A 16,582-nucleotide genomic window follows, 5' to 3' on the forward strand; every position below is an offset into this window, starting at 1 on the left:
ACACACACACACACACACACGGGTACCCTACAAACTGCCGTGCTTAGGATAGGGCTGGGGGAAAGGGCCCCTAGGACTGAAATCTTCCGGATTGTATCTCGGAGTGGCACCTCTTCCAACATGTCCTTGTGTGTCTCTTCTGCTGAAATCACGGCTGGGGATGGGGGTGGGGGTGGGGGTGGGGGGTAGGAGAGGGGCAGAAGAGCGCCGTTTCGAGGGCTAAGCGGGCACTGAGGACAGCCTACGCGGGCGCGTATGCCTCTCTCGGACTACGCTGGGAAGGGCGCCTCTAGCCCGTCCGTCCGTCCGTCAGGCTGGCCCCGCCCCATCCCGGCCGTGGGCTTTATAATAGGAAATCCTTCCTCCCAATGGCCCGGGCTGAAGCATTTAACCTGTTGCTGCTGGAGGGGGCAGAAGGCGCCCGCTCTGTGTGGAAGACAGGCGGGAGGGAGAAGGAAGATCTGTACAGCACCATGTACATTGATGGTGCTATATAAATAAATAATAATAATAATAAGATAGAAACAGAGAGAGGAAGAGAGAGAGAGAAATTGCCAGTGCTCAGCTTTCTCCGTTTAGCCGGCTTAAAAAACAAAAAACCTTTAAAAGGGGGTGGGGAGCCAGTCAACCGAAGCCACCCCAAACTTCGCACCTTCCGGCACCGGCGACGGAGTCGGTGGGTCGCCCCCCGTGGCTGTGATTCCCCACCCCCCTCTCAGCCCAAAGTGACCATGTCTGGCAGCCTTTGGGGCTCTGTGACTTCTCTCTTGCTCTTGGTGCTGCTGGCGCTTCTCCCTCAGGTTCATCCCCACAGAGCTACGGGGCCCCGGGTGAGTGCAACCTCCTTGCTGCCTCGGCGTTTCTGGGGGCGGGCGGCGGGCGACGGGGACGGGGGCGAAGGATGCTTGAACTAACTGCTCGTGTTCAGAGCTCTCAGCACTGAGCTGTGCCTGGTTCCCCCCCTCCCCTGCCCCACGGGCATACTTGTCAGTTAAATAGTGGCGTAAACCTCTGTAAACAAACATTAGAAGTTCCACGGGCTTTTAAAAAAAGTAATATTTTCCACTCATATATTTTTGCTTCGTCTGGGGAGCGGGTGGGTGGGTGGGGAATAACGCACAAGTTTTATTCCCTTTTACAACTACCTGCTGAATGTGTCCTTCAGATCCAGCATTGTTAGAGATGGACTTCAACCATCCTGGGGAGCTGTTTTGTAGAACAAGTGGGAGGCTACTGCAGTTGTTTTATGTGTTCTGAAACGTCGTTTTAATTCTTGTGGTTTGATCCCCAGGATAAAAAAGAAAGAAAGAAAAAAGCCCAGGCACAATCTGAGGGAACTAAGATTCTGCTGTAGTGAACATATGGTTGGGGAGTAATTTAGCATTCTCTTGTTAACTTTGCATTGAACAAAATTACCATGCTATCTAAACATAGCTTTAGGACTTTCCCTTTTATGTTCCAAGTGGGGATTAAATGAATTGGTTTGTTTAAAAATTAACACCTCTCCCTTTGATGCTTTGAGTCTAGGCTATAAGGATTGAGAGCTGTGTCTTAATTCATTTGTGATATACCAAATTAAGTTTACAATCCCAAAATACTTCTTGTGGGGGAAATAATGTCACTTTATCTTAGGTGATTATGTGTTTAAAGAAGAGCATACTTTAGACTGGTGTAATAACTCTGGTTTCTTTGGTTTTAAGGCTACAGTTCTGTACACACTTACTCGGGAATAAGCTCAATTAAATTTGTGGTGCTTATTTCCAAGAAAGCCTGGATAGAATTGGGCTACTTATGTAGATGTCGCTCCCTCCCACCCATGACATGCATATTGCTAGATAAGTGGGGAGCCCGAAAGAGTTCTTTTGCATATGTTGCTCCACAGCTGGAAGTGTGTGTATACTAAACCTAATGTCTAATCCAAGTTTGGAAAATTTTCTTGAGTGGAAGCTGCTACTGAGGGAAAAGGTAGAGGACAGACAAACCCAATTACACTGTGCTGCTGGTGAGCATCTCTGGATGAATACTAAATGACTATAAAAATCTTCCTAATTTTAAGAACACTCTGCATGCTATAGAGGAGAAGGAAAATGTATCCTCCTGCCTAGCGGTACCTTCTAGCCCCTTTTATGAGCAGATGTGTAGCAGCAGCAGCTAAAATGTGGCAGACTGAATCCAGGGCATAACATAAACCCTTGATGTCAAGAATTCCAAAGGCAGCAGAAAATTGGGGTTTCTACTTCAGTCCATGCAAAGGTGTGCCTTTTCCTAAAGCTCCACTGTATACCAAAAGCATTTTTTAAAGCCGTACTACTAGCTATGATGATGGCAGCGCCATTTGGGCATTTAAGATGATGTATTGAACCTCTATAAATATTCACATAGGCCCCAGTGTTGTGGAATCTGAGGGCTTTAATTAGGAACAGTTGAGCTGAAAAAGTGGAACACACGGATGCCAGCCCATATAAACTGCACAAGCTTGTCTATCAAACCAAATCCATGTAGACCATTTTTATATACTTGACTTTACGAGCTTCTCTAATTGCTCCCTGCACTGTATCTTTTTGGGGAATAGAAACTTATTTCAAGAGACCCTCAAGCCCAATGAAAAGCAGCTGCCAGTTTGTCACCTTCTGGCCACATGGATTCAACAAACTTTACTTTCAGTTGGCATTTAAATTAAAGCTTCTTTTCCCTACTGGCTTGCAACAAACCTTATGTCCCCTATCTTTGTTGGGAAAGATCTATGTCCTTTAAAACTCTTACTTGTTTCCTCTTCAGTGTATAACTGTGGATTTAATGGATGTTTAACTCGTAAATCCCATCTCCTCCCTTTTCCTGAGTGATTTGTTTGAAAAGTATGGGGCCTTTATTTTTGCCTGCTAGTTTGTTAGCATGTTGAAACTCAAAGGGGGCTATCCTATCTGATACACTTTCCCCTGGCGATTAGTCTCTGCCAATAAAGCTGTCACTAGTATACAGATGCTGTGCTTTACGCTGCTATCTGCATAACAAAACATTATTTGAATAATTCATTGCAGTGTTTTTTTATAGCAGCCAGCCTCTGTTGCTCATGGTTCTCTCTGATCCTGTTATGAGATCTGTAGTAGGAAAGAATGGAAATACCTGGCTTGCTAAATTATATCCTCTTTACAAATTGCTTCCACTCTTTTTAAGAGAGGAAGGGGCCAGTTGACAGTACTTGAAGTCACTGTTAACATGCAGAGTTGTAGAATCTGCGACTTGGAAACTTGAATCCATAAAATTATGACTTGTGAATGGGAAGAATATGACTATTATTTGTTTTAACTGCTTTTAAATTATATGTTGTTTTAACTTGGTTTAATTTGTTTTTAACTGTGCGTATTTATTGTTTTATACTGTATGCTTTTATCTGAGATCTTAATGATATAGGGCGGGATACAAATGTTTTAAATGAATAAATATTATTTAATTGGAAATAATGACATTGCTCTGTCTCTGAATTACCAAAAATCTTACAATCCTCCTTAATTTGTTCGTGGATGTTAAATGTTGGACTGAAGAAACTGCCTAAGAAATGGGCTAATGGAAGATTGTGTGTTTTTAAAAGCCAGGCTCCTCACCTGCTTGAAGAACACAAAGTGTTTCATATCTCCTGTTCGCTCTCTCTTTAAAGATGCTATTTTGTTCTTTTGCATATGGCCACAAGATGTTAAAACCCAGCTTTCACAGAAGGAGTCGGACCCTTTCAGGTTTTTTTCCATGCCCTACTTCTATCAGTAGTTAGCAGCTGCATACTAGCATATATTATTTCAGATGAATGAGCCCTTTAAAATAGATATGCGTTATGTGTTGGAAAATGCTGAAACAAGACATTACCAGAGTCAGTTGCATTGATGAGCCCTTTAGCCTGTAACTTGCCTGCAGGATTTATTGGACACTGCATGATGCTTGAAAAGAATGCATGGTACAAGGCACACCATGCATCTTGTACACTATGGGCATGTCTACACCATACGGTGTAGAGGGAGAGAGGTGGGACGATCCTGGACTTACGAACCCGGACTTACATGCTTCCAGGATCGTTGCAGGGTGTCTAGACACGGCGTGCCAATGTCCCAGGAGGAAGATGATGTCGCACCTGCCATTTTGTTTTGTTTTTATCGTGAAAAAAGTGCAGGAGCGCTCCACCGAAAAAATATTTTTTTAATTTTTTTTTTATTCCTGCTCCCCACCCACCACCGATGGGTTCTGGCTCCTTATGGTTACTCGTGAGGAGCCAGGATGAAAACAGGATGCCCGGCCACATGTCCCACAGTCTTGGGATCATCCCAGGACTGTGGGAAAAGTTGGGATAGGAGTGTAGGGTGACATCCCGGGGAAAGGGAGGGATCATCCCTCCCTGCCCCCGGGATCCCCTGTGCATCATGTGGATGCACAGGGATGATCCCGGGGCGATCCCTGGGATAACGCCCTGTCTAACCATGCCCTTCATGTGTCTGCGTTACTCTTTCCACATGAAATTTTACATGTTACCTTTTTAGCAGAGCTAGTCCAGTAGGCTGAAATTCCAGTCTGGATTCAGTTCTATGATTTCTTCTTCTATGGTTCCAACAAACTGTTGTCTAATATTAAAAGTAGCAGTAATTTCAGTTTGATCGCGCATGCATCTTGAAGTTGAGATTGCTTAATGTATCACACTACTAAAACCATATTTGAAAATGGTGGTATGAGACATTTGTGGGAATCTTCTGCAGCCCCTTCTATCAGAGCACAGCAGAGCAAATAGTTGTGTAAATAATCTGTTAGTGTTTAGAGTGTTCTGCTCTCTGTTTAAAAACACACACCCTTAAATAGCACTGCTCCAAAACATGGTGCAAAGTGTTCTAAAGAGAAGTTAACCTCCTTTTGTATCGAGCTGGAATTTGGAATCTGCTTGATAATGGTGAATTTATGATGCTGCTCAGTTGGGTAGGGATGGAGGGGAAAGAAAACCCCAGATGTTTCATTATCTGATTGAAAGGTTAACAGTTCTTGGAGAGAAGAATGCAAAGAACCTCTGGCTGAGTGTCAATCAGCAGGGCAAAATGAAAACATGGCACAATTAATCACACTTCAGATTAGTTATTCTCCATCCTTCTCCCTCCAGCTTGACTTACCTACTGTAAATGTGGTCTGATACACCTTGGAGAATTCTTCTATGCTTTCCACCAGGACATTCTTCTTGTTTGCATTTTCCCACAGTACAGTCAAAGCTTTTAAAGGTAATCTGAGCATAAGATGGAAGTGTAAGATAGGCTATGGCCTGGGATGGATGCTGTTTCTAGGCACTGTTTGTGTTGAACTCTTTTGTATGGATGTTTATAGTGATGGGGGATTGCAGAAGAGCAGCTTCTTTAGCTGTTTGTTGGAACTGGCCAATTCCATATATTAAAGATTTAATGACCAACATAATAATGCCTGATCTGTTAGCCTAGAAAGAAAGGGGTTTGAAGGCCACACCATCCCATTTATCTCAACACAATATATTTTTCCTTAATTGAAATAATCCCTGCACAGGAAAAAGAAATCCAACATAGCAAAAGACATATGTTGGATTTCTGAAGTGACCACATGCATATCTTCCCAATGCAGATTCTGTGTATGCCATTACAATGTAGGGGGAAGTCATGATGCTAAAGTCATGATGCTTCTGCCTGCTTTAAAAACTCAGCACAGTAAAAGACTCCTCTTCCTCTCCTTACCTGCGTTAGGGAAGGAGAGAGGCGGGGTTTTCTTGTGACAATGAGCAGAGGCCCTCACCAGAGAACCATGGGCTCTTGCCTCTGGTGTGTGGATTTGTAGTTGCAAGATTACCTTTCCTAATGATGAGTGTCGTCACACAGGGGAAAATCATGTTTGCTTACCGTTGCTTCTCTGCCCACGTGTTTGTCCCTTATTACTTTGTCTTTTGAAAGAGGAAGTAGACAACTTGCATTGGGCCCACTCAGTGGGCCATTTTGAGCCCACTGCTAATCCTGCACTCAGCAGGAGATAGCGGCAACTTCTGTCTTTAAAAATAAGTCAGACTGAGAACTCATCACACCAGAATTTTATGGCACTTTCGTCCTGCCTTGTTTACTGTTTTGCCCTGCAACCCTCGCATGATATCATCCCTGTCCTGCAGTCATCTTGCCTCTTCCCCTCCATTTTCCGTGTTTTTCTAGGGCAGGGAAAGTGCGACATTTTTTCTCCACATGGGATAAAACCGCATTTCCATCCCCATGTATTGCTGTCCTCACACTGTGTCAGAACGTCCTGCTTTTGTGGGGGCATGTTCATCGAATGGCGGTCTTGCTGACGAAAGAGGAGGGCGGGGGTGGTTCTCCTCCAGTGCTCCATTTAAATCCCTCCTCTCATTCTTCTTGGGATATGTGCTGAGTTGCTCGAATGGACTTCTGCTGCTCCAACCCCTCTCACTGTTCTTTCATCCACCCATTTTAATTACGCCAAAACCGCGCCTAATCAATCAAATTGCTAAAACAGTAGACAACAAAACCAGAGCGAGGGTGGGAACACAAATCCACTCACATCCATCACATTGTCTATCAACCACAAGAACCAATGAACTGGAGTGGGAATGAGGGGTGGGGTGGGGTGGGGTGGGGTAGGAGAGCGAATAAATGAAAAGAGATTTTGCCGGTATAATGACGATACCAGGAAGTGTGAGCCAGCGTAGGTGAAAAGGTAAACAAGGTGAAATAGAGTAACAACGCCCACATGTGAAAGTGAACAGTACTTGATGCGCTAATGAAATGGAGGTGTAAATCGTGGATGCATACCAGGGGAAAAAAGTAAGTGTGATGGAGTTCTTACTAGGGTGGGGTTTTTTTTGTTGCTCAAAGAAGGCTAGAAGGGGTGGGAGGCGCGTGGGAGGCAGACGACGTTGTGAGAGGGACCTGTGAAAATCCATGAGTGCCAAGTAACAAGCATAAATAAAACGAGCAATAAAACGCTTGTCTGATGGAGCTATATGAGATTGTGCCTTTGTAGTGTCTGCATTAAATACTACTTATGAATATTCTTTATATTGTCAGGCCTGTCTGAATGCACTTGAGTGCTGGAAGGGCCTTGTTGCTATGGAATACCATGATCTTGTGGAGACTGTAGGAATGACTAGAAATTTTCAGATATTTCTCTCCTTATCCCATTACTATAGATCCATAACTGACATTATGCTCTTGGCTGTCCTGTGAGGTGGATTTATCTAAGGGCCTGTCTTGATAATGATGCATTGGCTCTGCGAACCCCAACATCCCATAATTTTGCTCATGCTGGGTTGTGCCAGGTAATCCACATGCCAAGGAATGAGTGTGGGGTTTGTTTTGATGATCAGAGCTGCCACCGCTGCCTCCCTGGCATTTTCTGCCTTACTTCACGGGCTTTCCCCGTGTATTGACAGCCAGCTCATAAAGGGAATGGAGAACTTCCCAACGAAGGAGATTCTTCTCCCCATGGAGAAGAAGGAAATTCTTCTCTGGAGGCAGTGCAAGGGTATTCTGGTGGCTGTTCAGCTCACCAGCCTGTTCCCTGTTTGGGTGGACGGCAACTAATCAGAGGTTGCCATCAACCTGGACATGCCTCTGCCAAGACAGCAGATGCGCCAACCTCACCTTGCTCTGGAGAAAAAAGTTGGGACAAGTCCCCGACTTTTTTTTTACTTTGAAGGATAGCCCCGGGCTGGCTTTGCAGTGGCTTCTGCATCATATAAATGACTCAGCACCACTGTGGAGCTACCCCGGGGCTTTCCCCTCATATAGTCAGCTCCTAAGTCTTAAGATACCAACTTACCCCAAGCTATGCAACTAGTTCATGTCTTAGCAGGAAGTAATTCATGGCCATGATGGAGGGGGAGCACACGAGCGCAAAGGTCATGCACAGAATGCTAAACCAGCCCTCCATATGTTATTGCACTCTTATCCTGAATCATTGATCATACTGGTGGGGGCTTATGGGAGTTGGAGTCCAGCAACATTTGGAGGATTGGAGGTTCCCTATTCCTAGACTATTTGTTATTTATTACATTTATATTCCGCCCCATAGCCGAAGCTCTCTGGGCGGTTTAAAAAGGTTAAAAACAGTGAACATTAAAAACAAATATACAAAATTTTAAACCATAAAAAGCATAAAATACAAAAAACCCACAAAAAACAGACAATACCCATTTAAAAAACTATTCTGGGGTCAGTTATAAAACTCAGCATATGCTGTTAAATGCCTGGGAGAAGAGAAAAGTCTTGACCTGATGCTGAAAAGATAACAATGTTGGCGCCAGGCGAGTTTAGCATTCTGTGCGTGAGCCTTGGGCTTGTGTGCTCCCTCTGTTGGGAGGTTCCCTGTTCCTGCACTAAACTGTAGCCTGATATCTGAATTCAGCCTGAATTTCAGCTGTAGTTATGCTGAAAAGAGGTGACTGACTGAGTCCTTGTTTATTTTTTTTTACCAATACCACTGGTTACCAGTATTTGTGCTTCCACTGTATCTTACAGTTTTTTGTGCAGTGTGCAATTAGGGAATGCTTTCTGGATATAAGGATAAGTAGCAAGGAGCATAGAAGCTACTGTGAATATAGACTTGGAGAGCAGGCAAACAGTAGTGCTGTAGCAGAAGATGTTGCTCCCCGCCATAATGTGGGAGATGCCAATGCAACAGGTGCACTATATTAAGTAGGAACTAGGTGGCCTCTTCTCTGCCCCCCTCTCTCATTAGGAATCTAAGGTGTTTTACTGGTTGGGGCAGTAGGAAAAATATTGAGCAGTATCAATATTTTGAGCAGTAGTGACACACTACTGAAAAATATTGAGCAGTAGTAACACTACTGATAATGTAAATTATGTTGCGCTAGTGTACCACCAGTAGTTTGGTGTGATGGGTTTTCTGGAGTTTTCTGCTATTAGCGTTGTGCTAGAAGTTGCTTATGCTAGCACAGTGCACTTTACATTAGTGGTAGTGTCATGTTGGCTAATGCCCACTAACTCATCCTACAGTACATCTGAGCAAGGCATTTTTGTTGTTAAAAGGACAGTACCACCACCACCCTCTTCATTCAAACACTCAGTAGACAGAAGTACTGGAAATCCCCAAGGAAGGAAGTCATCCAGGGGGTTTCCTCAAAAGGTACAAGTGGCCAGGGAGGCTGTAAAGCATAGGAGAATAGGATCTAAGTTGAAAAAGTAAGAGCACATGCACACAAGCACATACACACCCCTGGGCCATGTCGTTACAGTAAAGTAAGCCCTGAAGCACTGCACGTGAAGGCATTTGACCGAAATTCTTACTATCGCTGCAAAGGAAACAGAAGGGAAGCAAAGAGGTCACAAAAGTTCAGGAGGGGATTCAGCACAGCAGTAATCCTAAGACTGAAATAAAAATATTAAATTTTGCCTTTTTATCAGCTCTTGGAGAATGAGAAACTTACCATATTTATTAGGTTTAAAAGGGATGCTGGTGAAAAGAAGCATTTAGTGTGATTGCTATTTTACTGAATTTTGTATAGGGTTAGTATAACTGTTAGAACGTCATGATGGCTTTAATACTAAAGACTGCCTTGTCTAGATAGACATAATAAAGGGTTTAAGCCTGCTGTCAACAAACAAGTGATAACAAGGGTTTTCTCATTGCTCATTTCTTGTTTTGGAATTCTTCTGTCGCTTATAATAAAATTTGACTGTGTGAATGTGAGTTTCAGGTTCTGACTTTATACCCATAAATCTAGCAAGGATGATCTAAGTGGTGTGGCACAAACAGAACTGTACACTTCAGAATGTATTAACATATGCAATTAATGTTAATGTAGCATGTGGAGAATTTCTTACACATGTCTTCCCTGTAAGCCTTAGTCTTTAAACATACACATCTGTGAGGAAGAGTGTCACACAGCATACAGGACACAGGCTTTGAGACAATAAACGGAGAACGCTTCATGTGACCCTTTTGTTGCATGTGAGTGGTTTTTTTTTTTGCCAAGAAGTACACTTTTAAGATGGTAGTGCAGATAACTGGGAGCCCAGTAAGTGGGTTGGAACCATCATATCTGCTCCTAAGATACCCATTCAACAGAGCTTTGAGCAAGGGACCAACCTAAGACCTACTTGACATCTATGCCCTATGCATACTCCTAAAGTTTAGATAGCAGAAACCTTGGATCATCTCTGGATTGTGAACATGTGCCTGAGAGTTTTATTTCTGAGAGAATATGTGCCCACAGCACTTTTATGGCACAATGGTACATGCTTAGTGGGGATAGCTGTTCTTGCTCCCCCTGACTTTCAGTATTGCCACAAGTTGCACGTGCCTAACTATCTTCCACAACCTGTTGCTCTCCAGATGTTTTGAACTACTGCTCCCAGCAGCCAGCATGCCCAGTGGTAAGGGATGATGGGAATTGGTCCAAAACATCTGGAAGGTGCCAGGTTGAGGTATCTGCTGTCAAGACTATCATGCACCAACATGTGTTCCTGGTGACCCACATATGAATATTCCATGAAATTAATGTTAATCCTATTTAAGCTAAAGTTTACATATAGTATCAACAAAAGGAAAGTACATGTGGCCTGACAGAACACACGAGACATACCAAAATGAGTCTTCCCATGCTCACTAGTCTGTGAACACTGAATTATGTTGTGTAGAGCAGTAATTCCCAAAGTTATTCTAATTGTTTATATTTGAGAAACAAGAAAGAGTTGTATGAACTTTGCCAATTTGTGTAAAACAGCATCATTAGGTGCCTTCAGAATTGGGATATGTTTTTAAAAAAACTGTTCCAAATTTAGCCTTCCTAAGAAGTTGAGTCCAATTATGAGGGGAATGTTTTGCCTTGACATGCTGAATAAACACACACAATACACACGTTTCTTCGTGGTCATGGACGACAGACTTAAGCAAACAAGCAAAAACAAAAAAACCAGAAAAACCCAACACTGAAGGACAGCTGATGAGAGGCTTTTAAATATAACAAGCAACACATGAGTTCAGAAGTATCAGCTGGATTGTCTTGCTGCTGGGTTTTAAGCAAAGCATTATAAATCAGAGAGTTGATAATCACCCCACAAGAACCCAGTGAATCTTCATGAGACTATATCAAGATTAATGCATTCATTGTCTTGGTACTAAAACTTACCCTTTTAAGTGTAATTAGAGCTTGCAAAATTGTAGTGAAGCTGCATAACTTCGATGAGAAAAAGGTAAAGCAGTGTTTCTCAAACTAATTTGGCCATGGAACACTTTTGGGCTTGAAGTATGTTGACAGAACCCATAAATGCTGGTCTTGGAGGTATGGAATACCCCCGGGATAAGGGGGTTGGGAAATTTTTGAGCAAAAGAGAAGAAATGAAGCCTATTTTCATACCAAAAAATTGCAGCACATAATGTTCAAACGTGCATCTGATTTTTTTATTTTGAGTTTTGTTTTTGTTTTTTAATTTAAGGATGTTTTCTATTTTATAAACATTTTCTGTTTTGCAAAGAACAAGTAATAAAGAGCTTTGGCTATTGGGCAGTCTAGATACGTAACAAATGGATGGGCCAATGAGGGAATATTGGGCTCCATCACACCAGCGTTTTATCACACTCTCGTCATGCCTGGTTTGCGTTTTGCAGCACGGCTCTCAGATGATGTCATGCCTGTCCTGCAGACACCCTGCCTCTTCCTTTCCCCTTTTCGTGTTTTCCTAGAGCAGGGAAAGTCTGGATTATTTTCCCCAAATGGAATTAAAGTGCCCTTCAGCCCTTGTGTAGTGCTGTCCTCTCACTATTTCCTTTGTTGGGTGTGTGTGCTTTGAAGGGAGAACTTGCTGACAAAGAGGAAAAGCAGGGCCATTCTCCTCCTACAGCACTGTGTTGGTAAATCACTAAACAACAGAGCCAGAGTGAGAGGGGGAAGGAGCCCATGCCCATCACAATGTTACTACCAATGAACCAGAGGTTGAAGGAGAAGGGATGGAGTGGGAGACCAAATAAGCAAAAGGGAGGTTTCATCGGTATAATGCGATACCACAAACCCACATGAAAGGGGCCATTAGCTTGACATGCTAATGAAATAGAGCTAGAAATCATGGAGGAAAACCAGGGAAAAAAGTAGGTGTGATACAGTCCATTATGAATGAAAACTGACTTTTTTATAAGAGGATAGTTAGCAACCCTAAGTTTGAAAATTAAGTACAAAAATTAAGTACAAAACCATTGCAACACATCAGTGTACCAGAAGAACGATGATTAGTGGCTTTCCCATGTACAAAAGTAGGGAGGACAAGGTTATTTATAAAAAAAGACTGACCTTCAAAAGTTAAGAACAGTTTAATGAAAAACAAATGCAAAGCAAAATATGGAAATACCTTTTTAATGTGCTTATACATTCGTTCATCTAACTGAAAACTACTGCAAAATCAAATGCATCTTTTCATAGTTTCTTAAAGTGGGAAGTGTTTTTGCATCTTTTGTTTACAAATCTGCTTAATGTTAGGAGTGATGCTGGAGAGCTGAATCTTCATAATGGGTGCAGTACCAAGGCTATTCCTGTATTGTGGTTTCATTGTGATGTAATATGAACATCCAGTTTCCTATAAATAAATTGTAGCAAAGGGAAGGAGAGCTCGAACTTCACACTTTGGTGGCACTGTGCTACAGTGGTTCCAGTCCTACCTGCAGGGTTGATTTCAAAGAGTAACATTGGGTGACCATTCCTCAGCCCCTTAGCAATTAAGCTATGGGGTACTGCAGGGCACCATCTTGTCCCCAATGTTGTTATCTACATGAAGCTGCTGGGACCAGTCATTAGGGGATTTACAGAAAAATTCCATTAGTACGCTGATGACACACAGCTGCATCTCCCTGTGACATCTGAATCAGGAGAGGCTGGGCAAGTCCTGGATCAGTGCTATATGAGGGCCAATAAACTGAAGTTGAATCCTGGCAAGAGAGAAGCTCTGTGGGTGCGCGGTTCTGAGTCCGTGAGATAGGCTCACTGCCTCTTCTGGACGGGATTACACTCCTTCTGAAAGATCAGGTTCATAGTTTGGGGTGGGTACTCCTAGATCCATCATTGTCACTGGAGGCCCAAGTGGTCACAGCGGCTTGGAGTGCCTTTTACCAGCTTCGGCTGGCTTGCCAGCTACGGCCTCTTCTGGTCAGGGATAGCTTGGCCATGGTGGTACAGGCATTAGTAACCTCAAGACTGGATTACTGCAATGCACTTTATGTGGAGCTGCCTTAAGGCTGATCTGAAAGCTGGAGTTAGTACAGAATGCAGCAGCTCTGCTGTTGTTGGGAGCTGCCTCTTTTCAGCATATAATTCCTTTGCTGAGGGAATTGCACTGGCAGCCTATTGGCTACCAGGCCAGGTTTAAGGCCTTGGTACTAGTGTACAAAGCCCTAGACAACACGGGATCAGGATACCTGAGAGAGGTATCCTCCCTTACCAACCTGCCCAGTCACTAAGGTCATTGGAGGGAATGCTCCTGGTGGTTCCACATGGACCTTTGGCCCGACTGGAGCCCACCAGGAGAAGAGCCTTCTCTGTGGAACTCTCTGTTCCTGGAGGTCAGGCAGGCGCCGACGATAGGCTGCTTCTGGCGCCTCCTGAAAACGACCCTTTCCCAGGAAGCATTCTTCAACTGAATAGCCACTGTTTTTATTGGTCCTTTTTTTAAAGACAGAACAATTTTAATTTGCTGTTTTCAATTTTCTTTTTACTGTTTTATTCCTATGTGCACCACTCTGGAATCTATTTTAGATATGGATTTTGCACCCATGCATAGTTGTTGCTTCTTGTGGAAGGGAAATATTTTAAGGATGAAGCACAAGCCCCAGAGTGTGCTGCACAATTTAAAGAGCCAAGAGCTGCAACCAAACCTTAAAAATTAATTTTCAGATCCAAGAGCTTCAACCAAGCGTTATAAATTAGTTTTATGGACCTAGAGCTACACCCATTGTATTATTTTTATTGAAAAACACACCCCTACCTTCTGGCTGATACTGCTGTCTGCTGAGGTTCTGGAAAGATTGAAGTTGGCTGCCAGACTTGCAAGTTGCCTCCTCCTCTTGGGTACATAGAGAATTCAGAATTACTTTTTTTTTTAAAAGAAACACACTCTGCTCAGTTGCCTGCTGCTGCTACCTTCAGAGAGATAGAGACCTGCTTCGCTTGTAATGAGAAGCCACCATGGGTGAATTTCCTCATCAGGCTTCTTGTTGTGGTAGTGGTCACCATTTTAAATATTTGAGCTCTGCCCGGGGTGTGTTGTAGCTTGTCACTACCTGCAAACCCAGCAAGGGTGGAGTGTTGGGGCGGTTAACAAGCCACCTGCACCTTTAAAACAGCCATGGGTTCTGGGTGGCTTGCTAGCCACTCCAGTAATCATTGTTGCTGGGTTTGCATGTATCAACAAGCTAAGGTATCCCACGCCATGGTTTGAATATTCAGAATGGTGCCAACTGTTGTGACCAGAAGCCCCTCAGGGAAATTCACCCACTGTGGCTTCTTGTAATGGGTTAACCAGGCTAGAGAGTTGATTTACATGACATGGGAAGCCATGGTAGGTTGTTACCATAGGTTGTTTCAGGGTTTGTTGTGACATCCAAACCTGGAGGGTTTCCCCCCATTATTTTCCATGAACAAGCCACCCTAAGAAGCCATGGCTTGTTGTTGGGTTATTCAGTGTGACTTATTTTTTGGGCGGCTTGTTGTGATGTCCGAACTCAGCAGAGGGACTTCATCATGGGTTGTTGGGAAGAGCAATGGAAACTCCTGCCACTCCTTGCAATCTTTCCGCCATCTTCCCTCATCCCTTGTCAGTGCATTCCATGCTGTGCTCCTAAAAATAAAGAGGAAAGGACACCAGAGTGTGTTCAGAATGCAGTCACAACTTTTTATTTAAGAAGAACACAAGAAGAGCCCTGCTGGATCAGATCAATTTAGTCCAGCATTTTGGTCACACAGCAGCCAATCAGCTGTAGAATGGAAACCCACAGACAGGACACGAGCGCAACAGCACCCTTCTGCCCTTGTCCCTCAGCAATTGATATAAGAAGAGCCCTGCTGGATCAGAAATTTATTTATTTATTTAGGATCTTGCATGAGTGCATGCAGTGGAAAATTTGCTGCTATGAGATTTGCAGAATTTTCCTCTCTGCTTTATGGCTCTGTTTTGAAATGTACATTATTTACAGGTCCATCCACCTCATTTGTCTGCCTCACAATTTGCTTATCTTTACTGATCCCCATCACTGCTCTGTAATCCATATGTGTATCTGACCACTAAGGACTGTGACCAGTGGAGGGAAGTGATAAGAAAAGTGTTGCTAGCAAGGCAAGTGCCAAAGTGGAGGATGAAATTGACAAGAGGGGGGATATACTGTAGGTATGTTGGGGGTAAATAATGGACAGGTGGTCTTGCACTCCTGCACACTTGTGCAAGACCCCCCCTTTTTTTTTAAAAAAAGTTTGAGAATGTATAACTATGTTCATAAGGGCTCAGGAAATTATTTCCTTTTTGCAATCTGGTGTGTGTGTAGGCGGGGGGCGCGGGGGAGTTTCCCTTGTGAGCCAGCAATTCCAGCAGGCCAATTGCAGAATGGATGCTGACACAGGGCACAAGGAATTCTGCTATAAAAGCATCTAGGATACATGCCAGGAGTGGGTGGGAGGATGGAGGGAGAAACCCACAGCAAGCTGCAGTGCACCCAATTGGCTATCAGAAGTAACTTGGGTTATTCAGTGAACCCTCCACCCCACTGTGATTTATATTCAGGGTAGCCTAACATGACATGTGAAATTGCTTCAGATGCTAATCCTGATAAATCTATATCCAGAGTCTGGCTCTGGCAGTTTACACCAGCCATGTCATGGTGATGCTGTGCTCTGATAGGGCCGTGTGTTTGCAAGGTTGCCTATAATGGCCGGAGGCTGGGTGGGCCTGAGGCCAGGTCTGCCTTCTTCATAGGCTCCAGCTTGCAGGATCCAATGAGGCTTCATGATGGCCACATCACAATAGCAGCCTTTACAATCTAAATACTAAAGATATTTAATAACTTTGAGGGGGAAATTTTGCTAGCATCAAAACATTCTTACAGAGACCCTATTTACATTGCACAGAACATCAGGGTTATGCAGAACACAGTTTGGGAAACAGTGTAGGAAAGGGTAGTCCAGCACCTTTTTGTCACTCATATAGGATTCCCATTTTTATTCCTAGAAACCAGCACCCCAAAAGTCAGCCCCACCATTTCTTGGCCCAAGTTGTGATGTCAAAATGTCGCAACGGCAGAAGAATTCCCTTCCTAGCAAACGTGTGTCTCCTTGGCTTTCCCCCTTCCCTACCCATGTTCTTTGTACCAGTAGTGCACATCTTCCTTTTGGGGGGCCCTTTGTCATCAACTCCATGTCAGCAGCATCCATTAGGCCCTACCTTTCAGGCCACTGCTTATTTTGGGCTACTTTTTTCAGCCACCTTCTCTTTAACATTGTCCCTAGTGTTCCCTCTCTTCCCCCTCCCCAAGCATACAGCTCTTCTTGTATGTGAAGTTCCTTGAGTGTCCCTGTTTAATTTGATCTCCTTATCATAGT

General features: G+C 43.6%; 1 protein-coding gene across 1 annotated transcript in view; it reads left to right on the forward strand.

Annotated features, from left to right (window-relative positions):
* Window positions 1-731: 731 nt before the first annotated feature.
* SMOC1 (SPARC related modular calcium binding 1) overlaps window positions 732-16,582 on the forward strand; it is a 124,327-nt gene continuing 108,476 nt past the window's right edge. Inside the window, exon 1 of the mRNA XM_063118436.1 lies at window positions 732-830. Within this exon, the coding sequence (XP_062974506.1) occupies window positions 732-830 (99 nt within the window). The remainder of the gene's footprint in view (window positions 831-16,582) is intronic.

This window comes from Elgaria multicarinata, chromosome 2, assembly GCF_023053635.1.
Source record: "Elgaria multicarinata webbii isolate HBS135686 ecotype San Diego chromosome 2, rElgMul1.1.pri, whole genome shotgun sequence".
In the NCBI taxonomy this organism is placed as follows: domain Eukaryota; kingdom Metazoa; phylum Chordata; class Lepidosauria; order Squamata; family Anguidae; genus Elgaria; species Elgaria multicarinata.